General features: G+C 34.8%; 2 protein-coding genes across 3 annotated transcripts in view; one reads left to right on the top strand and one right to left on the bottom strand.

Annotated features, from left to right (window-relative positions):
- LOC123655436 (trichohyalin-like) overlaps positions 1-20,707 on the bottom strand; it is a 37,044-nt gene extending 16,337 nt beyond the window's left edge. Inside the window, exons 1-6 of the mRNA XM_045591247.1 lie at positions 20,459-20,707; positions 19,723-19,952; positions 6,191-6,355; positions 5,142-5,220; positions 1,477-1,680; positions 780-947 (exon numbers count right to left, since the gene is read on the bottom strand). Coding sequence (XP_045447203.1) covers positions 780-947; positions 1,477-1,680; positions 5,142-5,220; positions 6,191-6,355; positions 19,723-19,952; positions 20,459-20,461 — 849 coding nt within the window. The 5' untranslated portion in view covers positions 20,462-20,707. The remainder of the gene's footprint in view (positions 1-779; positions 948-1,476; positions 1,681-5,141; positions 5,221-6,190; positions 6,356-19,722; positions 19,953-20,458) is intronic.
- Positions 20,708-22,122: 1,415 nt separating this feature from the next.
- The window catches only part of LOC123655437 (amphiphysin), a 60,728-nt gene continuing 56,614 nt past the window's right edge, over positions 22,123-26,236 (top strand). For both annotated transcript variants that reach the window (XM_045591249.1, XM_045591248.1), the window contains exon 1: positions 22,123-22,352. In XM_045591249.1, the coding sequence (XP_045447205.1) occupies positions 22,284-22,352 (69 nt within the window). In that variant the 5' untranslated portion in view covers positions 22,123-22,283. The remainder of the gene's footprint in view (positions 22,353-26,236) is intronic.

The following is a 26,236-nucleotide window of genomic DNA, read 5'->3' as shown; positions in this document are numbered from 1 at the left end:
ACACCCCGGTGATATCTCATGTAATGTGGCGAGGTTCTAGACTAACCCCCCTACTCAAAAATCACGTGACAAATCACAACCCCTCTTGTATTACATTTTTCCGAACAAACCTCACGGAATTAACAGAGGACCCTTGTGTCAAACTAACATAGAAACATACCCATACTACTTGAAACATTTTTACAATTTTTACCCTTCATTTTGGCATGCATTTGGAAATATAGTTTTCAATTTTTTTTCTTCCCAAAATGAGTTAAATAAAAGCGCTAACACTGCATGCCATATTTGAATACAGATGGATGATGGATGATGGATGGATGGATGAAGTGTGTAATTTCATCGACTTTGTGACGAAAACGTAACCAAGTGACCAAGCGTAGTATTTATCAATACCTTTCCCCTTTGAACAGATCACGTACGGGTAGGTTCCCTATGTTGTTATTAATGTTGGGATAAGGGCCATCCATAAAACAAAAAATCACAATCAGGGGAGGGGGGGGGGGGGGGGGGGGGGTGGACGAAATGTGACAGTGTAACGAAACGAGTGACAAGGGGTGGGGAAGGGTCCATAAATTAGTGATTTTGTTTATTCTTCATAGAAATAAAAATAATAGCGAAACTGATGTCTAACAAAATATGTAACGTCACACTAGGTTCAGACTGACAAATGTGACAAGAACGAGGGAGGGGTAAGAAAATCGTGAAATTAGTGTGACGACATTCATGGATGGCCCCTTAGTGGTGCATGATACGTCAACTTAAAACTCTTGATATTTTACGTAATCATCTGCATTGCGTTTTTTGTCAAAAGCCTTTTCCTTTGACCGCCTATCGGCGTTGTCTTGTATCTGCTTACGTAGATCGGCGCCATATTGATAGTTTTCTGCTTTTACTTTACGTTGATATTCATCTTCTACGAGATCCTCATCCGCCATTCGTTCTTCCATCTGGATTATATGAAATTAATCATTTCCGATAAGTAAGACAAGATTATGATTATATATATATTAGTGATGTAACGTATATTGAATTTATCACATGCGGATGCGAATGCGAATTGACTTTTAAAATAAAGTGCGGTTAAAATGTATGAAAATTTGTCTGTAAAGTTTAAACCAAACATATTCGAGACGGACAAGTTTAATGACCCATTTTTTTATATTGAGGGTACCCCCTCGCTAATAATTCTCCTGCAATGTTGTATATCCCAGGCCGAAAATGGGCAGCAGCATATTCGGTGCGACAAAGCCGGCCCTGCCGTCACCAAGCCGCCTGCCCAGCGTAGTGACTATGGACAGTACATATGTGTTCACGCCATTTTTGGCGCGAACTTGTGGACATCTATGTCCAGCAGTGGACTGCGATAGGTTGAAGTGATGTTGTATAAGCGTGCCTATCTCGAAAATTACTTCTGTATACTTTCGGCAGCAGTTTTTCCTTCTAGCTAGGATATATTACATCGAGCAGTATACTAACACTCCTCCGGAGGCCCACGTCCCTCTCCTTCTCCTGCAGGGCGCGGTTCTTCTTGTACTCCATCTGGGACAACAGGCCCTCCTGGTTCTCAGCGTTGTCTCTATGGACTCGGATCTCCTCTTCCAGATCGTCTTGAATGTTCCTGTCCCGACGGTCCTGGTTTTGATGCAGGGTGATCAAGTCGTCACGGTCTTGCCGGGCTGCCTGTAATCATATAATGAAATGAAATTTAATGAAAATATTTATTTCACCAAAGTAATGGTTACAGACTACGAATTTCACAAAATTATCTACATTCTCAAAAAAAGTGTAAATTAATGTATATCTAAATAAAAACAAAACGACTCACAATCCGGGCCCCAGTAGGATTTTCTCCTGTGTCGGGGGTCCGAAAATACGCATAATACACAAGCACATACGTCAAGACCACGATAAAAATCTGTATGGCTAATACAAATGTTTGTCATGTGCAGGGATCGAACCCGAGACCGCTAGCGCAACAGCCTATATTTATTATTATCTATTAACTTTCAAATCATCAGTGTTACCGGGCTGCTTAAACCAGTTAAATGTATAATTAATAACACTAGGTCGGCAAACAAGCGTATGGTTCCCCTGATGTTAATGCGATTTCTGTAGGTTATAGACGTCTGCAAGACCAGAAGCATCGCAGGCGCGTTGTCGACCTTATCCCCAATCCCCCCTCCCCCTCCCCAGGAGCTCTGGTCACCTTACTTACCAACAGGAACACAACACTGCTTGAGAGCAATATAATTTAACTGTTATCTCCTGTAAGGTCGAGGTAATACCCCAGTCGGGCTACTCCCTCAGTAAAACTACGCATTTACCATATTATCTATCAACTTTCATACCATCACGATGTTGCCGGACCGCCTGAAACCGTTCAATTAATAATAAGTACTCATTATTATATATCGACTTAACATTATAAATATGGAATCGTCCACTAATAAAGTGATGTGTTTAGCAACTTTTTTACCCCCTACCCCCTCTTAGTGATATGTGGTGATGTTTCAGATTACCATACCCCTCCAACGTACCGAAAAAATACGTATATTTTTTTTGAAATTTTTAAAGACAATAGCTTTAAATAGATGTATAATGTGATTTAAATTTGGAAAATAAATATACATTAAGGTCACAGGGTGTTTGCTACTTGTTTTTTGGTGTAGCAAACGCGCGTTCAACGAAATATAAATACACGTGACATCTCATTATACAGCTACCCTTTCTTGTGAAATTTAGTGATTTTTTCCGACCTCCCGAATCTCACGTAATTAATGGACGAACCCTAAGGTAAAAGATCATTTATTTCTCAAAAGGAACACAAATCACTTACATGAGAAATTACATTCACTAAAACCTAAACAAAAATATATAATAGGTCGGGGAAAAGTCTTTTCGTATTTTCTAGTAAAAAGTTGAAATAAAATCTTTTTGGTTGTACTGTTTGTAACTGGCTTGTTTTGATACCGTGAAAATGTGAAATTTTAAAAATTAAATTAAAAGAAATCAACGGTTTCCCTCCACTTTTTGTTTTTCTGTCCGCCTCACCGATTCATCCATTTGGGTGAATCCAACGCAGAAATTCGGTACATTTTAAAGTTTTACTTTAAAAAAACCATAAAATGACTTAAGCGCGAAAAAAAATTGTAACGACCTAATGTAGTTCCAGAAAGAGTAGCATAAAATTGGTTTAAGTGTTTTCAGTCAGGAAATTCTGATGTCAAAGATGGAATCCGTTCTGGTCGCCCAGTTACGGATAAACGTGATGACATTTTTGAAAAAGTGGAGTTAGATCGACATGTAAGTACTTACGATATAGCTGAAGATCTGAAAACTGACCATAAAACAATTGTGACAAAGGCTATACAAAAAAGCTCGATATATGGGCGCCGCATGAACTCACTGAAGGAAACCTAATGGACCGTGTACTCATCTCTCTCTTAAGACACAATGATACCAAACCATTTTTGAAGAGATTGATGACTGGTGACGAAAAGTGGATCACCTACGATAAGAATGTATGAAAGAGATCGTAGTCAAAATCGATCAAGCTGCACAGACTATCGCGAACCATGTTGAGTGTATGGTGAGATTGGGAGGGCAAGGATTTAACTGAGGTAAGGCACATCGGGAAATTTCTTGCTCGAAATATGGAATAGCCCGACTGGGGCAGTACTTTGACCTTACAGAAGATCGTAGCTACATAGTACTGCTTTAGAGCAGTGTTGTACTCTTGTTGGTGAGTAAAGGGACTAGAGCTCTCGGGGGGGGGGGGGGGGGGGGGATTGGGGATAATTTCGTCTACGCGCTTGCTTCTGGTGCTGCAGACGTCTATAAGCTACAGTAATCGCTTACCATCAGGTGAGCCGTACGCTTGTTTGCCGACCTAGCGTTATTAATTATACATTGGTGCAGTTTGTAGTGCTTTAGCCTGCTTTCTGCCCAGAGGGTTGTGGGTTCGATTCCCACCCCGAGTCTGGGTTTAATATCAATATTCATTTATATATGTATTATTTATAATGTTTCAATCGAAAAAAAAATGTAGCTATACCAGTCGGCTGTTATCTATAACACAAGCATTAAGTTGCTTACTTTAGGAACAAACGACCGTGTGTGTATTGTGTAGATATTTATTTAGTGAACAGTTTCAGGCAGCCCGACAACACCGTGATGATTTGAAAGTTGATAGATAATAATAAATATAGGCTGTTGCACTACTTAAGCTATTATATAAAAAGGGCATCATTTATCATGAGCTTTTATCGCCGGGCAAAACCATCGATTCGGATTTCTACTGCCAGCAACTGAAAGGTGTCGTCTTTTATCACAGCAACACCCCTCCCCCCAAATAGCCCCGATCTTGCCCCCCAAATTTCCATATATTTCGGTCTCTTTGGAATTCTCCAGGTAGTGTAAATTTAATATCAAGAGAGGGCTATCCAAACTATTTGTTATTGGTTTTTAATGAGATATTCTATCCTAAATTTCTACAGCAACGGAACCCTATCACTACTTACGAGATGGCGGCAAATTATTGAGCTAAATGGGACATGATTTTTGAAAAATCTTACTTACTTAAAATACGAAGAAACTATTTCCCCGACCTAATATGTTGGGTAAATTGCAATACAGCATAAATAACTCATAGGTAAGACAAGAAAAATTATGGAGGATAGGATTATAATAGCTGTACATAAAGTAAACATAAATTACACACTGCTCACAAACGAAAAAAAAACCGACTTCAATTATATCGATAAGTAATAAAGAGTAAGTAGATGAAAAAATATATTATATTCTCGTATTTACTTGACTATTTTATTATATCTACCTACGTTTTAGTAGTGAACCGATGTTCTACGTAAAATTGCCAGTGGTGGCTGGATGAGGATTGCGGAAAACCGGGATGCTTGGCGCGAACTTGGAGAGGCCTATGTCCAGCAGTGGACGGCGATAAGCTGAAGTGACGTTTTAGTACTGGTCGATGTAATTGAATTCGGTTTTTTTTTTCGTTTGCAAACAAACAATTATTTCGAGTCGGTTCAAAATTATTGTTATAAAGAAATACAAAAGAACAATAAATCAGTAAGTAAGGTTTCTAATTGAATTTTCACATTCTAGTATTGTTAACAAATTACCTCATCGGCTACCATCTTAGTCAAGACTCTATCATTTTTTTCATCCTGTACATGAAACTTCCTTTCTCTCTCCTCCTCTCTGAAAATGTATACAAATAGCACTTTTAATAGAAACTCTTTTTATAAGTTGTATGTAAAACTTTTTTTTTTGGTCTTTTTAGTGCATAAAAAATAAAACCTTTTTAATTTTTAGTTATCACTGGCCAGGTTTCTCAGTCTAGTATTATCAGCAAAACCTTTCATTTGATACTAATAATGTAGTAAAAACATTACAGACGGAGAAATTCGGAGATGTAATTTTCCGCATAAGAAATGAGAATTTATTGCATGGAATGTGTCCGGAACGAAGCCTCAGTGCTGTCACAGTTTCTGTTCTACTCAAACATGATTTTTCAATCATCATCAAGGATGTGGTTGGATTGTGCGATACCATATACCTTTCTTCTTAGATCTTTAGTTAAAATATTCTTTAAATAGGTCAGGACATTGAATTCTAAGCATGTGTGTGTATGTATGTAAATATATATATATAGGTGATAAAAAAAGGTAAAAGGTTAATGGGGATACCCTCAGTGGAAGCTTCTTTAGCTAAAGTATTGACTAACTCGTTGCCTGCTAGAGCAATGTGAGATGGGATCGATTGCAAGATAACCGTTTTCCCACTCTTTTTGATTTGTGTAATTGTATCTAGAATGGAGTAGGCTATCGTTGTACCTCGAAATGTCGAGGTACAACGAGCCAGGTGCTGCAACGAGGTTTTAGAGTCAGTTAATATTAAAATTCTGTTAGTGCTTAAAGTATTGGTATAGGACAGTGCCTCTGCAGTAGCAAGAAGTTCAGCTTCCATAATAGAGACTTGAAAGTTGATTTTCAATTTTATACAAACTCCATTTTGTTGATCATAAAATGCTGCACCAATCTTATTATTGCTATTTTTAAAAGCATCTGTAACGATTATGTAGAATGAAGTGTATATTTTGTTTATATAATTGCTACAGATTAATTTTAAATAATTTTAGATTTAATATTTTTTATCTATATATACTCACATAGCGCAACTTCTGTCATAGCCGACCTGTCTCTGTTCTTCTATCTTCCTATCTTCTATAACAACCATTTCCTTCTGCTTCTCTTTAAAAGCTTCTCTCTCTTTCTGGAACATTATCATCTCGTTCCTCATTATTTCAGTTTGATCGTGCTTATGTTGTAGTTCTCTGTAAGGAAAATATATTGTTAAAAAATAATCTATAATAATATATATAAAAGCGAAAGGTCACTCACTCATCACGAAATCTCCGAAACTATAACACCTACAAACTTGAAATTTAGCAGGTAGGTTCCTTATAAGACGTAGGCATCCGCTAAGAACGGATTTTACGAAACTCGACCCCTAAGGGGGTAAAACGGGGGTTGGAAGTTTGTATGAAAGTCCTATGTTTTTGAAGTAAGAGACTTGAAATTTAAAATGTAAGCTGTATAGATGGTGAGGAGGTGTCCAAATAATGCATCGTAATCTATATATAAAACAGAAATGTCACTAACTCACTCATCACGAGAACTCAAAAACCGCTGGATGGTCTATCCATCCAGGTTGGACAAAGACAAAATTTGGCAGGGAGGTAGATTATAGTTAGCAGACGTTCGCTAAGAACGGATTTTATGATATTCCACTGCTAAGGGGCTTTAATTGGTGTTGATAGTTTGTATGAAACATATACAGCCTGAAAATAAATTTAAAAATGTGATGTATAGACAGGTTTTATAAAAAATAACTATTAAATTATAAAAATAGTGCCTTTTAAAAAGTTACTCAGTCAAACATGGTCTCCAAAAGTGTATGTGATCGATTCGCTCAAAATCTGCTGAACGGATTTTCATGCGGTTTCACCATTGGAGAGAGGGCTCCACCATTGGCCAGACAAAGGTTTAGGGAACGGCTAAGCCGATTTTGATAAGAGTTTCACTGGAAGTTTGCCAGGAAAACTTTGTGACACACTGATTTCAACGCGGGCGAAGCCGCGGGCACAGCTAGTAATTTTATAAATACTAACCAATAATCATTTAAATCACGTATTCAAGAAGAATAGGATATATAATATCAGATATATTATATAAAGGCCTGTTTCACCAGTTGCGGATAACGCTATTTGACAGATAATGATATCCAACAGCTAAAAGTTTTTGATGTATTATTCTTTTTGACCACCGAATTCAAATGTCATCCATCCATCCATCCATCAGCTCTTAACAGTCCACTGCTGGACATGGGCCTTCCCTATAGTTCGCCACTCCGTCCGATTCTGCGCCATTTGTATCTAGCGGCTTCTCGCTGTCTTCTTAAGGTCGTCAGTCCACCTGGTTGGTAGGGCTGTGCTTCTTTTGCAGAGACGTGGTCGAATCGATTCAAATGTATTAATGTGATATTTCTATTTATAAAAATGAATCTAAAAGCTGTAGTATATTTATTCAAGCTGTAGTATATTATTTAATTTTTTTAATTTATTTGTATTATAATTTTTGTCACCGCAGCCTTACGCAGTCCACTACTGGACATAGACCTCCACAAGTCTCCACAATTTTTGTAAATGACATTATTTTGACTTTCGTTAAGTGTGTAGGTATATCATCAGCTTATGACGAAATAAATGTTTTCATTTCATTTCAGGTGTAACAGGCCCTAAAAATATTAATATTAAAATAAAACTAATGTACTATTTTACTGTGTTGAACGAGTTTCTGAACCACCGAGATACGAGCCATTTTTTGCGGCTTTTTAATACAATTTAGAAAAATTAAAACATTTACAAACAGCATTATATAAAAACTGTACAGGATGATTAGTGCTTCGCTTACTCACAATCGTAATTTCTATTTATAAATAAAAAATGACTCATTAATAAAACTTAAAACGTAAACAAAACAAAAAAATCTGGTTCGCCTACGTGCCTAATGTCCACGCACTTATAACTAATCCAGTGACACCCACAAACTATAACCGACCACACATTTAGCAAACTGGCATGTTATAAGTGCGTATTTAGTAGTAAGAGAATACTTGCGATCGAAATAATAGTGTTTGCTCGCAAACGAAAAAAAAACCGACTTCAACTACATCAACAAGTAATACATCGTAAATAGACGAAAAAAATAACAAACGCAATTCGTCATTACGATTTTCGAGGGTTTCCCTCGATTTCTCTGAGATTCCATCATCAGATCCTGGTTTCCTTATCATGGTACCACACTTGGGGTATCTCCTTTCCAACAGAAAAAGAATTATCCAAATCGGTTCATAAACGACGAAGTTATCCGCGAACACTTATAATATATATATATATATATATATATATATATATATATATATATATATATATACATATATATATACACACGGTCGACAAGACAGTAATACAACGTAGGTAGACGAAAGAATAGTCAAGTAAATACGTGTTATCAAGGATTACTCAAAACGTAGTAATTATATCTCGATCAAACTAAAAATAGAACTAGAAGATAAGCTTCAGCTTTTGATTAAACAAGAATCATCAAAATAGGTACACACAGTAAAAACTTATGGAGGTATAATAATATTACATAGGTCGACGAAAAGTCAAGTAAATACGCATTATCAGATACAACTCGAAAAGTACCTACTATAAAAGATTAAATTTAAATGGGATTACATGACTACCTTACGATTAAAATCGTAATCTGTCCACTCAGTAAAGTTTTTTTTGAAGTCGGTTAACTGATTTCATCTATATTGGCAAGTAATATGACGTAAGTGGTCGATAAATGTTCAATTATTAGGGATAACAACCACTCCGGTGTGGTGGTGCATGCCGTGTCACAGACACGTGTTCGATTCCCAATCGGGACAGATATTTGTATTTACAAATATTACTTTCCGCTTAAGATGTCTGTCCTTGTCCACATAGTGCCTCGAAGAGCATGTTAAGCTGTCAGTCTGGTTTTTTATCCTATAGACCTGATAACGATTGTTCATTCATTGCTCATTGTGGGGAACGTATGCGCCAACCCAGTGGAACAGCGTGGTGGATTAAGCTGACATCCTTCTCCTACTTGGGTAAAGAGGTCTATGCCCAGCAGTGGGATGTTACATGGTGAATTGTGATTGTTATTGTGATCGTGATCAAGGGATAACACAAAAAGCACTCATCAAACCTTAATCATTGTTAAATGCCCATATGACAACCATTAGCTTTTGAAAAAAAAAAATCATCAAAATCACACAAAAAACAAACAATCAAATTGAGAACCTCAACTTTTTTAAAATTAGGTTTATAATATTTTAAGGCAAAAATTGGAACCGATTTTTGATTTGAATATGGAAGAATGTACATTTTATACTTTTTACAGTGAAGAAAAACAACTTGTTTACATTTTTATCAGTTGTCAGTTATATTTATGTGTTATTGTAACATCTTGTAACAATAACATATTACTTTGAAACTTATATATGATGCAAGCATTATTTTAAGCCAATCAAGCATAAAAACAAATTGCCTTTTGTTAAAATTATTGATTGAATGATGCAAATTATGTAATCGTAGAAAACAATATTGTATTTATAGACAATGTTTCATCCAATAAATCATTACTTTACCTTTTATTAAAAAATCAAAGAAATCAACAAACAATTGGGTAAAGCTTTAGATTGGGAAAAACCGAATTTCGGGACCGTGGGGGGAAGGGGGGGAGAACGCTACCCCTGGTACCACTGTCACACTTCGAAACCTCATGGTTATGGAGATATCCATGGTTAAAGTTTTGAGGTTAGAAAAAGAATTTCGCAGCTTTCACACGTTATTTTCACATTTCACACGCGGATTTTTCATATTTCACACGCTATTTTCACATTTCACACGTTATTTTCACGTTTCATTAGTTATTTTCAAAATAAAAACGATCTCGATTCCAAGATCAACAAACGATACAACTTACGTTACTCATGCTCCGTTCCGTGGTTTTCACATTTCGCACATGATTTTAACATTTCACACATTAATTTAACGTTTTCACACGGTTTTTTAACAAACGATACACTGAAATACAACTAAGAAATAGATATTTTAATAAAAAATGACAGGCCACTTATCGTTTCGCTCCAAAACAATGTAAGCATAAATTCATTGTTTTTGTTTAAGTAACTGTAAAGGAAAATGTCTAAGACCATACAGCCTTGTTTCATATTATGTTTCTTACTTAAATATATTTTATTTTTATTTATTTACTGTTATATACGAAAAAAAACTCAATATTTTAGTTCATTTCATATGACAATAAATAAATAAATAAAATATAACGAAGTAATTACGTTTGAAGCAGTTAGGAGGTCGAAAAAAAACCGAATAATTTATAATTATTTATTAATACTAGATTAATACAATTATTCTTAAGACTAACGACTACTTTATTCGAAGTGGGAATAAAAAGTGATCGAAATAATTATACAATAATTAAAGTTAAAAATTAGAACAATGGGGCATTGAAAGGCTAATACGGAGAACTCGGCCAATATGGGAAACTCATGCGGTGGTCGCCTGGGAACTTTCCATCTGTTTGGTACGTCAGCATATTCGTGGGATCGTGGTTCCGTAACTCCTCCACCCCTAGAGAGGCAACTATTTGAGAATGTTGAGCGAAAAAGTTGCCGGAATACTTGTGTCCTTAAGATTCTCTGGGTTATCTCCATTTTCTGAGGTTTCTTCCTTCTTTGTAGTGGTTTTCTTATACTTTCTATAGTTTAATAAAATGATAAGTGCACCTGCACTGAATAATATTGCGTATATTGGAATGGTTGTATGATATATTGTAGTATCTTTTTGGTGTTCAATGTGTAGCGGTGATTGTATCATGATTTTATCCTTGAGTCTATGGAGTCCTTGGATATTTATAGATGATATATTAATAGTTGTATCTAGGTGAGCAACTTCATCGGATATCTTCATCAATTTTAAGGGTTGTCCTCTTATTTCGTTGTTGTCGTTAATTAATGTAAATTCTTCGGATATGATTTTGCATCCTAGGGGAATAGTTATGAGGTAGCTTCCTTTTAATGAAGTAAATTCCTGTTTACCGCATGATATTTGTATCTTTTGATGCTGGGGGAACGATATAAGGTAGTGCATATCGTCCAGTTTCTCCATTGATTCTCGTAGAAGATTGACTGTAGTTAAATGGCAGGATTCCTTTAAAACCTGTTTAATAATTAGCTCGTGGATGCAATCTGAATTTGTACGAATTTGATGATTGAGTTCCATTTCGCAGAGATACCAGCTGCTATGTTTCTGGCATTCGGCCTCTATGTACACGAATGAATTCTCGTTAGTTGCAATGAAAGGAGAGGATGGGATGAGAGCTTGTGATTTTCTATTAGGTACTACTGCTAATCTATATAATGAAAAATTATCTTTAGATATAATAGGAAATCGGAATATGAAAACTATTTGCTTATCAGCATAATAAGAAGCTGGTTGAATTATATTATAATAATCTCTTAATTCTAAATTTAAAATACTCTCTTTTCCGTATATATTCTTAAGCTTATCTATCATTGAACTTAAAACATCTATACTAATCATAGAATGGTGCATGCTTGATGCATGTGTAAAAGCTAAACTATTTTCTATCCTAAGTAATTCATTCCTTAAATCGTCTATGTTTTCACTTAGTATTACTAAAAGCTGGGCGAATTTGGCATATTTAATTAAAGTCGAATCATTCATATTAGAAAGTATTAACATTAAGGTGCTATTAATTTTACTTTGATTTTCTACTAGTTGAGTCAAAACGCTATTATATTTAGTAATCCATTCTTTGCTTATGCTTAACTGATTATTAATTTCATTCGTAATTTTTTCCTGATTACTTTCTAATAATTTTATAGCTTCATTATATCTTAAAGCATCTTTATAATCCAAGTTTCCTGTAATACTTTTTATAACTGTTCCGAGTCCGTCAATGACCCCTCTTTTAGATCTGGTTGGTTGTAACGATTTAATTTGATATAATATTTCGTCTAATTTGTTTAGCAAGTAATTTATTTGAATTTCATATACCGAATATATGTCGCTAGGTAATTGATTTTGATAATTGTGTAAATGATTTTGTAGACTGTGTGTTTTATCTTCTATGTCGTCGAGTTTTATGTATTGTAAGAATGTGTGGTAATGTGTCGTTATTTTCATCGGTCCAAGTTTGTAGGGAAGTATTCCGGGTCCATCATCAAGACTCTCGAATTTGATTTCCTGAAGATGTACCAGGGGTAGTATCATGAGCACCGGGATTCTGTAACAAATTCGCTGCTTTAGGGATTCGCTTTAATCGCGACTTTGCTATAGGGCCACGTTTCTTTTTAGTGTAAATATGTATAGGTAAATCGGCAAGGACGGTGTCTTGTGTATATCTTGGGGCTGTTTTTTGTCTGTCAGCTAATGGGTTCCTTACAAAGACCTGCTGATCGGGTGCATATTCTATCTCAAGTTCGCGTGTCCTATTTCTATTTTCGATAAGGGTCGTTCGGTTACTAAGGGATGATTGGTTAACGATGTCATATACTTTTTTCATCTGTTCTTTATGTGTCTGTAAGTATTGTTGTAACGTTTGTTGAGTAAGGTCAATATTAAGACAGTCTCTTGGGTCAAAATGTCCGTTTAATAAATCAAAGGGTCTACATCTTGTGAAACTATGTATAGAACTATTGTAGGCTATTAAAGCATAGGGCATAAGATTTACAATGGGTTCGTCTTTATGTTGCAATTTTAAAAGTCGTAGATGTTCAAGGAGAGTCAAATGAAATTTTTCAATATTTCCGTTGCCATTAGGAGAATGAGCTAAGGTTTTGTGGTGGTTAATTTTGTGAAGTCTAGTAAATTCGTTAAATAATTGGTTAGCAAATTCTGTTCCGTTGTCAGTAATAATAGTCATAGGGACGCCGTGGTGGGTACAATATTGTAAAAGAGCTTGTAATACACTAACAGATGTTCCGTCACGTAAGTAATAAGCTTGTCCGTATTTGGTAAAAACGTCTATGAAGGTCACGTATTTGATACTCTGTATTGTCAGTACGTCTATGTGAACAACTTCAAACGGTTTCGTCGCTGGAGGTACAAGGTTAAATTGAGGTCTGACCGGATTTCGATCGTACTTAGCTTGTCCGCATATAGTACATTCTGTGATAAATTTAGTTATTAGATCCTTCATTTTAGGCCAAAAGTAAATTCGCGATAACGATAAATAGGTTTCATTGATTCCGCGGTGATTTGTCTTCCCCTCATGATAATGACGAATAATTTCCTGCTGTCTGGGGTATTCTTTAACGTTCTCTATTTCAGTTTTTACTAAGACTAAATTCATCGAAGATGATTTAAACTTACTTTGTAAAATTGGAATTACAGTATACATATATGAAATAGGATTAACTAAAATAGCTGTCTTAATTTCAGAACCAATGTATTCCTTTACGGCGTTAATTAAATCTTCCTCCAAATTAGTTTTACTTAACTGGATGTTAATTCGAGTGTGTTTTTCGAAAGGTTTTGATACTGCAGGTTTTCTTTTTATACCGTCAACTATAGTAAAAATTATTTGTCTATGAAATTTATTAAGAGGTTCATCAGTAATCGGTATTTCTAAAATAGGGTTTTCGTGACTACTGTGTGCCGTTAATGTAGAAGAGTTAGATTGATGAGATGCGGTTATTGTTGAAGAGTTTGATTTTTCAGGAATAGATATAGTAGAAGAATTCGATGCTCTGCGTAAGGTATACGATGGATTGCCTAATAGTGAATTTAATTCATCGATTTCTTCTATTAATGATTTTGTTTCTTCTGCATGTATTTCTATTCTAGAGAGAGCGTCCGCGTTAGTATTACACTTACCTTTTTTGTATATTACTGTATAGTCATATTCACTTAATCGTAAACGCCATCTTGTAAGCCGTGAGTTCGGTTCCTTTAAATTCATCATCCACTGCAATGGCTTATGGTCCGTGACTATCTTAAATTTCCTACCAAATAAGTAAGGCCTGAAGTATTTTGTAGCCCAGACTATGGCTAATAACTCCTTTTCTATGGTACTGTAATTTTGTTCACTGTCATTAAGAGTCCTAGAAGCATAACAAATCGGTCTATCGGTTCCTATAGGGCCTTGTGATAAAATAGCGCCTATGGCCACGTTAGATGCATCGGTCGTTAGGTTAAATTCTTTATTAAAATCAGGATACTGAAGTATTGGGTCGTTCGTTAAAACAGTTTTACATTTTTCAAAGCTTGATATATATTCGTCATTTAAAATAATTTTCCTACCTTTTTTTAGACATTGTGTAAGCGGTTTAGTTAGTTTTGCAAAGTCCGGAATAAATTTACGATAATATCCAACTAGGCCTAGGAATTGTTTTATTTCTTTTGGTGTTTTCGGTATGGGGTATTTTTCTATTGCAGCTATTTTTTCAGGGTTAGGTTTAACTCCGTCCGCGCTTATAATATGACCTAGAAAAGCTGTTTCATGTTTTAAAAATTCTGACTTATCCATTTGGATTTTAAAATTGGATTCACGGAGTCTCTGAAAAACTGTTTTTAAATTTACTATGTGCTCTTGTAGGGATGTACTGTAGACAATAATATCGTCCATATAGACTAGACAAATAGAGTTTTGTAGGCCTTTCAGCACGTCATCCATTACACGCTGAAAGGTCGCCGGTGAATTTTTTAAACCCATGGGCATACGAAGAAATTCGTAATGTCCATGTTCTACGTTAAATGCTGTTTTATGTATATCCTGAGGATCTGTCTGTACCTGATAAAACCCGCTAGCTAAATCTAACGTTGTGAAATATTGGCATTTTCCTAATTTATCTAATACGTCATTAATGTTGGGGATCGGATATTTGTCGTCTATTGTTTTTTCATTTAATTTGCGAAAATCGACTACTATTCGCCATTTTCTTTTACCGGATGCATCAACCTTTTTTGGTACAACCCAAATAGGTGAGCTCCAAGCTGAATTAGAGGGCCTTATTATTCCTTGATCGAGCATTTTACCTATTTGTTCCTGTACTTCCTGTCTATGAACATATGGGTATCTATAGCTTTTCGTGTGAACGGGGACTTCGTCGGTGGTTTTAATTGAGTGCTTTATTTTATTTGTAAAAGTAAGTGGCTCGCCTTCTAGATAAAATACGTCTGCGTACTTGGTACATAATAATTCTAAGTTTTTACGTTCCTCAACGTTAAGATGCCCTGTACGAAGTCGCATTAGAACATCTTTTACACGTTGTGATTGTTTATTGCAAGTGAAATTGATATTGTTAATTTCAGCAGAGACGGCTTGGTCCATTGAGAATATTACATCGGTCCTACTGGGGTTTTTAACTTCTACAATACCTCTACTATTCTTGACTGACGTAAGACATTCACTAATTATGCAATTTGAAATTTTCTGTTCTTTTATATATGCTTCACCATCGTGCATATTAATAGGAATTTTTAATAATTTTGATTGACGTGCTGGGATTATGTCTTCGTATAAATTTTGATTACGGGAATCATGTACGTATATGGGGTTTGAAGCAGTTTTGGTAATTAAGGTTTTATTTTTATAATCTATTACTGCTTCCCATTTGTCTAATAAGTCAGTTCCTATGAGTCCATCGAAAAAGTCATGAAATTTATATATATATAATGTTATATCGTTCGGGTCATTAAATTCATTAAAGTTCGGTATGGTTATTGAATAATTATTCCTAGTTTTGGCATGAACATTACATACTTCGAATGGATCATAATTTAAAGGAAAATCATATAAATATTTCTCTACAACTGCTGGGCTTAAAAAGGATTGGTTGGCTCCCGTATCAATTAATAATTTTAATGGTGGCGATAATATTTGAATATATGGAAGGTGACGTTGTGTATGTAAATTTATTTCTATTTTAAGGTGTCGGATTGGGAGATTTTCTGAAAATCCTGTTCACTGTCGTCAGGTGTAGTCTCGTTATTGGCTTTTATTCGTGCTGTAGTGGGATTATCGTTATAATTTTGGGAATAAGTCTCATAGTCATAGGGGTATTCCGCGTATTCGTCACTGTTATAATGAGGTTCAAAGTCTGTATAATAATCGTATGAGTCGTAATCGTCTTCGCAGTTATTAAAGTTTACTTCTCGTGATTTAAAATAATTTCTTGGGGGAGGGTTACCGTATTTTTGCCAATTGTGTCCTGTGAGTGTATGTTGTGTCGGTGGCAGTGGGCGAGGCACGAAGTGACTCACGCCGCTCATAGGTCTAGGAAATTCATTGCCCTGATTAGGCCTCTGAGTAAAACTATTTCGAGGCGGTAACCTAAACATGTGACTGTTAGGGTTGTAGTTCGGAGGTGGTGCACCGAACATTCTTTGTGTGTGTGTGGGTTGTCTAGGGTGTTGGTGTTCATTGTTAAATTTAAAAGGCTGTGTGTTAGGTCTAGGTGGAAATGTGCGTGATGTGAATGTGTGGTGAGTAGCGTTGGGTATAGCGGTTGTGGTTTTGTTGGGTTTTGAAATCTCGAAGCGGCTGTGCATGTACATAGTGTTAAGTTCTTCCTGTACATACTCAAGAGCTTTTTCTATTGTTGGTGGTCGCATACAACGAATGCGGGACCCTAATGGTTCTTTAAGACCACGAACATAAGCCTGCATAGTTACTTTTTTATACAAATCGCGCTTTGCTTCGATAGTGGTGGATAGTGTCTCATGCAGTGTAACGTAAGTCATTAGCGTGCTAAACAAATTTTGACAATGATCATAAAATTCTTGAGGGCTTCTATTGCCCTGTGTGGCTAAGGAGAGATCATTGTATAGGGCGGTTTCATCCCTTTGGTCGGAAAAGTTATTAATTAAAAGTGTTTTAATACCTAGCCAACTGTCGGGTATTCCGTTCGAATTAATTTTGCTTGCCGCTGTGCCTGTTATTTTATTTAAGATTCCGTTTAGGAGGCATATGTTAGAAAATTCACTACCTGGTGAATCGCTAAGATATTGGATCGCTAAATGGTCACAAATTTGGATAAATCGAGTTAAAATATTTGGATTCCCGTCGAACTCCGGGACAAGGCGGAGGGCCTTAAATATGATTTCCGGATCGTGAGACATATTAACTAAATTATAACGACTACAATCTAAATTTGAATTATTAATTTCTTCCGAATTAATATTTCTTATTATATCTATACCTAACCGACGGGCCTGCCTAGATTGAGGCTCTCGGATCCTAGATGTTTTAGGATGGAAAATTTTGGTAGCTTATGGATATGCTTAGGTCTAGAAAGGAGCAACACGAGAACAATTCTTATGTACTCACATAAACTGCATTATCTGGTCTCTTCTCAATTGAATCGATTGTTGGATTCCACTCCCGGCTGCCACAGGTCCGTAGATTCTGGATTCTCGAACGGTGCTTGATAGTCACCCGGGCGGCGCGCGACGTGATGATAATTATCGAGTAATTAATTAAATCCGATCGCGAACCGGCCCGCGAGAATCCTACCGACTGCGCCAATTACGTTTGCAGCAGTTAGGAGGTCGAAAAAAAACCGAATAATTTATAATTATTTATTAATACTAGATTAATACAATTATTCTTAAGACTAACGACTACTTTATTCGAAGTGGGAATAAAAAGTGATCGAAATAATTATACAATAATTAAAGTTAAAAATTAGAACAATGGGGCATTGAAAGGCTAATACGGAGAACTCGGCCAATATGGGAAACTCATGCGGTGGTCGCCTGGGAACTTTCCATCTGTTTGGTACGTCAGCATATTCGTGGGATCGTGGTTCCGTAACTAAGTGAAAAACATGACATGAATAAAAAAAATTACCATAATCTATCTGACTTCAGAAAGTGTCGTTTATAGGCATAATTCCGTTACAAAAAAAAAACCCAACCTATTTAATTTAAAAATTACACCGTTTATAGACATCGTTTTGTTACTAAAAAAAAATAACCCTAACCTATCTAATTTAAAAATTACACCGTTTTATAGACATAGTTTTGTTACTAAAAAAAATAACCCTAACCTATCTAATTTAAAAATTACACCGTTTATAGACATCGTTTTGTTACCAAAAAAAAAAAACCCTAACCTATTACGAAAATTATTCCAAAACGGGATATTTACCATGTTTATTATTTTCGCTAGTTTGAAAAACAGGTGAAAATGGTAGGGGTGAAAATAACAATAGTACCAGTGTTTACGCAGCAAACGTGTTAGAAAGGAGGTAGTCCGGTATGGACACAGCTAAAGCCGTCAACATCTACCCGCAAATTTCAGTCTCGTGATCAAGACATTCGAAGTCAATGTCGAAATATCGAGCTCTGCAAAGCGAAAAATGATAAACATGGTAAATATCCCGTTTTCGAATAATTTTCGTAATAGAAGTAATCATGTTAATCTAAAAAACCCTAACCTATTTAATTTAAAAATTACACTGTTTATCGGCGTAATTTTATAACAGTAAATAAATAAAAATAAAATATATTTAATTAAAAAACATAACATAAAAGGCTGTAAGGTCTTAGACCTTTGCCTTTACAGTTATTTTAACAAAAACAATGAATTTATGCCTACATTGCTTTAGAGCGAAACGATAAGTGGCGCGCCATTTTTTTTAAAGCATCTATATCTCAGTCATTAAACATCAGTTGTCTCGTTTGTTAAAAAACCGTGTGAAAACAATAACTTAACATCTGAAATGTTTAATACCAAGTGCGAAATGTGAATATATAACATGTGAAAGCTACGGAACTAAGCATGGTTACTGTAAGTTGTATTGTTTGGAGTCGAGATCGTTTTTACGTACTCCTGTTCGAAAATAACTTATAAAGTTGTGAAACGGTGCATGGATTGCACTGCCCACAGCGCCGGAGCTAAGGTGAAGGCAGATGCTCAAAGGTATTATAATAGCTTAAATTCTTTCTTTAATCTCAAAACTTTAATCATGGATATCTCCATAACCATGGGGTTTCGAAGTGTGGCAGTGTTACCTTGTATAGCTTACCCTACACCCTTCGCCCTCCACCCCCAAATACCCTATAATTCAGTTTTTTCTAGTCTAAAGCTTAGCCAACCATTAATAAAACAAATTCTTACATATTAGAGGTACATTTGTACAGATACTTCTAGGGGAGTTGCAACGCTCATGGATACTGTAATTTGACAGTACAACAGATACATTTACGAGATATTTTTATGTTAAACTAGCTGACCCGGCGAACTTCGTATCGCCAAACAGTCGATTCTTTAATTTTATTATTTTTTTTTTAGAATTTTTCTCTCCCTAAGAACCATCCTCGTACTTCAAGGAATATTTTAAAAAAAGAATTAGCGAAATTGGTCCAACCGTTCTCGAGTTTTGCGCTTAGCAACACATTCAGCGACTCATTTTTATATTATAGATTATTAAAAGTTGTGTTACAACTTAAGTCTATTTGTAGCTTATTTGCAGGCTTAACTTATCCACAACCACTGAAACAAGCCCTAAATCTTCTAAAATAGTCTATCAGGCCAACAGGGCACTTACCTCTGATCCTCGTCAGCAATAGTTCTTATTTCTTCATCAATCATTTTATTCGCGAAAATTCTATCTTCACGTTCAAACTGTTTCTGTTGCTGTTGGTTCGCTAGTTGCCGCTGCATTGCCTGACCATACTGGATATTTCTTTCGATCTTGAATTGTTCTTGCCTGTCACTCGCTTCTTGGTCGCTAAACGACGTTTCAGCAGAAGCTCTGTTCGCGCGATTTTCTTCTGCCTATTTTGTAAGCGAAAACCATTTTCTAAGGTTATATTGCGTTCAACTTTACCATTTACATTCGTTATTATCATATAAGTTTTTTTTAAACTTTCACCGTCACTAACTATCCTATGGAAAAAATTTATCAAACCTCATAAAACATGGACAAATGCAGACGAAATTCTCAAGTCTCATAACTCGGTATAAGAATTTGGTCTGCATTTGTCCATGTTTTATGGGGTTTTATGAGATTATTTGTAATGTATATATATGTTTATATATGTATCAAAACATTTTATTCTACGGGAATTACTGCGATTTTTATTTTGAAACTCCCGATTTTATTACGTCATCGAGTTTGTGTCATCCGCGAGCCCGCGACCATATGGCCTACAACGCCATAAATGCCGTAGTTTAAAAAACGTTATTGACATATTTATAAAGAATTATCTATGTTTGAAGTGTAACTGTGTCGATTCATCATTCAGTGTACATAAATAAAAAAAAAAACACAATATACATACCATCTTGTTCAAACAAAAGTCTTGTTCAAGGTCTGTTTATCGATTAATAAATACCGCAGTGCTGTATCGCAACTTTGAGCTTACGAGCTTACTGATGTAGGTAACTTCGCAAGTTCGCAATTCGCGTTATTATGTCAATAAACACACAGAATGAAAGAGAAGGACTTTCAAATTTCAACTACGACGCAATAATTTAGCGGAGCTGAGCGGAGCTGTCAAGCTGCGTCTGACCTTGGCGTAGGGATGTATAGTAATAATCAATGTTTAGAATAATCGATTATTATTTTATAAATATCGATTGTAACAATCGATTATAGAAATATGAGAATCGATTATTCATTAATCGATTTTCATATTAATAGGTAAAAGGTAATCCGAAATATTAATCGATTATTTCATAGAAATAATATGGACAGTGACAATTTAGCCTGTACATGTTGGAGAATAATTTGCGCTTAATCCACCACGCTGTTACACTGCGAATTAGTGGATATGTTGCCTACTATGAGTAACGATCGCTATCAGGTATTTATTAAATGACCGGGACCTACGGCTTCACGTGCTGTCCGAGGCACAGAGGAGACAGTCCACAAAGACGGACATCCAAACTGGAAAGAAACATTTGTACATATACAAAAATCCATCCCGAGCGGGAATCAAACCCGCAAACCATGGATGTTTTAGGCGACTACACGTACCAATACACCACAGTGGTTGTTAAATATAAAAATAATAATTAAAAATTAGTTGCCTGTAAAGTCAGTATACGGGCGAAAGTTTTACGTGACAACGACTTTGAGTGGTAAAATAATTTTAATGTGAATATTCATTCGTATAGTAGGAAGAAGGATGAAATAATAGTAACAATTTAAAACATTTATTTATACAAAGAATTATATTTAAAACATTAATTTATACAAAGAATCTCGCACTGAATTTCATATTAACAAAATTTTATTTTTACCTTTACACATACATACGTAATTATATACAAATATACATACAATAACTTGCAATACATTTGCGTACAATGAAACAGCGTTTACTACAATTACAAATTAAATAATTAAATAACAGTGCCTTTCACTTTTTATGTCTGTCTCTCTCGCTCTTAGGCGGGCTAACCATGCACGAGTGGAAGGGACGCGTGCCTCTCACTCGCTCTCATTGTGAGCGCATAACGTGAGCGGAGCGTAACGCAGTTTCTTGAAGTGTCACCCGGCAAACCAATTTATAAGACGTTGTCACGTCAAAAATAAATATATAATACGGAATAGACGGCCTGAAAAAAATCTGAAAATTTTCAAATAAAAATCGATTATTTTATTATTCGATTATTATTATATGTTAATAAAATCTTATTTTTCATAGATTATTTTTTAATCTGGTTGGAAGTTGGAACCATTAACAGTTTTACACTGAAAATGATGGCAGGTTAATTTTAGTAGTTAAAGTAATTCTTACCACCGATAAGTAACAAAATATAATTTAAAAACAATTTGAAGTTGACATTTAATTTGACATTGATAATAAGCAATTTAATATGAATTATTTCTTTAAAAATTAAAGTAAAATATTCTTAAATAATTTAGAAATTAAAATTTTAGAGCGCCACCTGTTATTGGTATTTCGAACTTTATACTTCACGCCAAGACTCAAGTCAATCCGTCTTCGACCGCTAGAGCAAAAGCTCACGTCACGTACTCACGCTAGTACAATTTTACGGCACTTGGATTTTGACGTGTGACAGCAAATTGCAACCGCACAGTTGCGATTTAATAGTGTTTCGAAAATAAAGACAGTCGGTAATGAAATAGTGATTAAAATGGCTGAGAGTAAAGGTGCGTTAATCGCGAAATCAGTGCAAAAACACGCTGGACGTGCAAAGGAGAAGGTATTTATGGCTTTATATATATGAAAATTATGTGGTCTCCATCGAGATATTTTGTGCTCAAAATCTAGGCGCCAGTGCTGTGAAAGTTGGTTTTAAAAAGGGAATTGCGTTGGTTCGATCAGACTCCGTGGCTTAGCGGCATGTTGGTTTGTGTTTTCATTGTATCATAATTGCACCTGTTGCTAAACTTGTAGGATATAAATTTTTTCAAGTACCAATCCTTGTTTACCTACTCAGCTGACCGCCTTGAGTTTACGTTATCATTGCGGTAAGCTAACTACGTCTGTTCCAGGGTATTCTTCGTACCTATTAATAGGTTGATTAGGTGGAGTTAAATTTGGATCAAACGTAATTTAAAATAGAAACCTAAAAAACCAAAGTATGCAATCATTACATGAATAAAATTGTTAAATGAATAAGTATATAGTTATGTTAGGTGATGAGCGGATCTGGGGAAGTGTGCCCATTTTATAAATAACATTGGTGTTAGCAACAGTGGACTGTTTGGAGACAGTGTGCTATCCGAGCAATTTTTATTTCATATTTCTATTTATAATCGACACGTCTACTCTCATAAAATCACATACTTATAATATTAGAATTATGTTTTTGTTGCAATTTTATTTTTATAATGGACACATTAAGAGGCTTCACTGAAATAAAATACATAAATAGTAAGTGGAGCATACATATGGAGTAGGATATTGACCTGAATTGGCAAGCAGCCCGGTACATGACTGTACAGAAACTTCGGCTAAGAAACCTAATGATTATTAGATAAATCATCAATGTACATAGATTTATAATTTTTAAAAATCACTTAAAGTTTTCTTAAAAAAAATTAAATTCTAATAAATTGAATAAAATTTGGATTTATTTTCTTTTTACATAAATCTATCTTGATTTTTTTAGAAAAGATACATTTATTGATAGTTTATCTCAGAAGGGTTTTGTTCAAATTTAATAAATATTGGAAATGGCTTATTTGTTTTATTTCTTACATTTTATTTTCTATTCATAAATTTTTAGTTGTTTTTTTTTTTATTATGTATCATAACTTTTTTTATTCATATAGCTAAAGTCAACTAATGTAAAAGAATACTGAAAGAATATATTAAACTACTATTTATTTCTATTCGCAAATTCCACTTCTTTTTATACTGTAGATAGCTTAAGTTGAACGGTAATAATAGCTATCAAAAAGTGAAGGCCTAGAAAAAATTTGCTTTTGTTGAGAGTTACTGTACAACTTTTTTGTTGCTGTCATCTGACAATCGAAACGGAATTGGTAATTATAAAATCGAATGTGGTACATACTAACACCGTTAATCAAAAAAAGAAAAATTTAGAAGTGGATGTCAGGTTTTATAATAAGTAAACTGTGATGTATATATATCGTGGCCATATCATAAAATTGGCCACATCATAAAATGCTTCAAAATTTCGTGAAATGGCCGAATTTCATTATGTAGCCAACTAAATTTGACCAGATTGTTAAATCGAGAACATTTAACAATTTGGTCATATAGTTTTTTAAATCATCATCATCATCATCATCATTTCAGCCTATTGCAGTCCACTGCTCGACATAGGCCTCCACAAGTTTGCGTCAAAAATGGCGCGAACTCATGTGTGTTGCCCATAGTCACCACACTGGGCTGGTGACATTTTTTAAATACTAAATTCGATTTATAACAATTTTAAGGTTTCTGGCTATTTATTTATTTTTTGAAGTTATACTTATTTTGGCGTGTTAGGAATAATTATGAGATTAAATTTTTACGATGCGCGCGAACACCGTCACGAAAAAAAAAAATCGACACCCTGAAGTTAGTTAGTTCACGAAGAAGAAGTTTGCAACGTGAAGTTAGCAAGCTAATGAAGTATAACTTCTTACGTGCGTATACGAGTATAAGTAGGTAACCACACACTTTTTTTATTTTTTATACAAAAGTGTTAAAACCCTACTACTAAATACTACATAACTACGACATGAACAACTACGAAAATGATGAAATCCGACCATATTTCGTCTTACCGATCTCAACTTCAATTGTTGTTAATTTTAATTTTCAACAAATCATTCTAGAGACCTTTTTTTCCAACCTTCTCAAAAATTTAGTTTTGTGCCTAATTCTTTCACAGTCAATGCCATTAGACTGTGGAATGAATTACCAGTAACCATCAACAATGCTTCTTTCTTTTAAAATTCGGTTAAAAAGTTGTACCGAAGTAAACTTAGTTCAAAGCCCTTCTGTACTTTCTTTTCAATTTGCAATTAAAAATTCAGGCTTATTTTGATTGCAATCATATCATGAAATACATATGTATATTATATGTTTATTCTTGTGTGGATGTTTGTTATTTTCTTTGATGTATGTTTGTACGTATGTATATGATATATTTGTATGTAAATTTGTGCGTGTAAGTAAATGTGTACTATGTTTCAAAACAATTTTTGTTATTACTTCTGTTTATTTATTTTTTTGTTTAATAATTGTATAAACCCACCTCAACGCTGTTTTCTTATTTTTTACGTCATAAGGTTTATTGGTAGATAAGGCTGAATGGCTTTACGTCCACCTTTATTAAAATAAAATATTTATAAGTAAACTAAATTAATATTTGTATTGAAATAAAAAATAATATACTATCTGTGGCATGTTTTTAAATACGATACAATCATACAGGTTATACCTATATTTTTCATATTATAATACTATTATGATCTCATCTTACCATGTATCATTCATATCTATAAATAATACAAAGAAATACAAACATTGGCAATGTGTCGTTGTGATTAAACGTTTTTATCATTTTAAACATGTTTTTTAACAAAAAATATCCATACTTTTTGTGACAAAAAACATTCGCGCCAAAAAAAACATCTGTTAAATTTTCAATTGATATATTCTTTTTTTATTATAAAGTTGATATGTACTAGTTATTGACCATCCAGTATTAGAACTTTAAAACACATTAAAATGTAAGCTTTAGAAATGAATAAAAATCTGATTGTATGGAGACGCTAAAAATAAATATCGTTATAATAGGTATTGTTGATATGAGTAGGTTATAAGTTTTAGTCTAATGCACTTAAAGTAGGTGCACTAGAATTTATATCCATAATCTAAAATAGTGCAAAATCGTCACATTGCTGGTTACGTATTTGTTTATGCAATAATTAAGACGTCCACATACACTGATTTATAAAATACATTAAAATACAATTATTTAATTACCACTTTCATTTTCGTTCACATTAACGTCTTACTGCTTAGATATTATATAATGCTTATGTAAATAAATGCCTAGTGCTTACTATTGTAATTTTTTTTTAAATTTTAATCAAGCATACGTTCTGCGTGATAGCCTATGGACGCCTGCAACAACAGAAGCATCGCAATCGCCTCGCCGACCCCCGGCCCCAAACCTCCCCAAGAGCTCTGGCCACCTTAATCACTACAGCAGTGGTTCTTAACCAGAGGTCCGCGGACCACTGGTGGCAGGTGGAGACACCCAAAGTAGTCCGCGAAAGTGAGGTGTAGAGTGAATGAGCCTCACTAGGTTTTAACTAAATACTCTAGATTTTACTTCAAAATAATTGTGTTTGCAGGCAAACGAAAAAAACCGTCTTCAATTATATCGACAAGTAATACAACGAAGGTAGACGAAAGAATAGTCAAGTAAATACGCATTTTTGAATATCATATCAAAAATTGACCGCTCCAGCGGGATTCGAACCCGCGTCTTCGACATACCGTGTCGACGCTCTAGCCAATTAAGCTATGGAACGATATACCCGCTAGAGCGAAACTTTTTGATATGATGATTTTTACTTTCGGTTTAAGCGAACCGTGGCGCCGTCTATAGTGAGTTCT

Source organism: Melitaea cinxia, chromosome 7 (assembly GCF_905220565.1).
Source record: "Melitaea cinxia chromosome 7, ilMelCinx1.1, whole genome shotgun sequence".
NCBI classification, from domain to species: domain Eukaryota; kingdom Metazoa; phylum Arthropoda; class Insecta; order Lepidoptera; family Nymphalidae; genus Melitaea; species Melitaea cinxia.
This window is presented reverse-complemented; position numbering and strand designations above follow the sequence as displayed.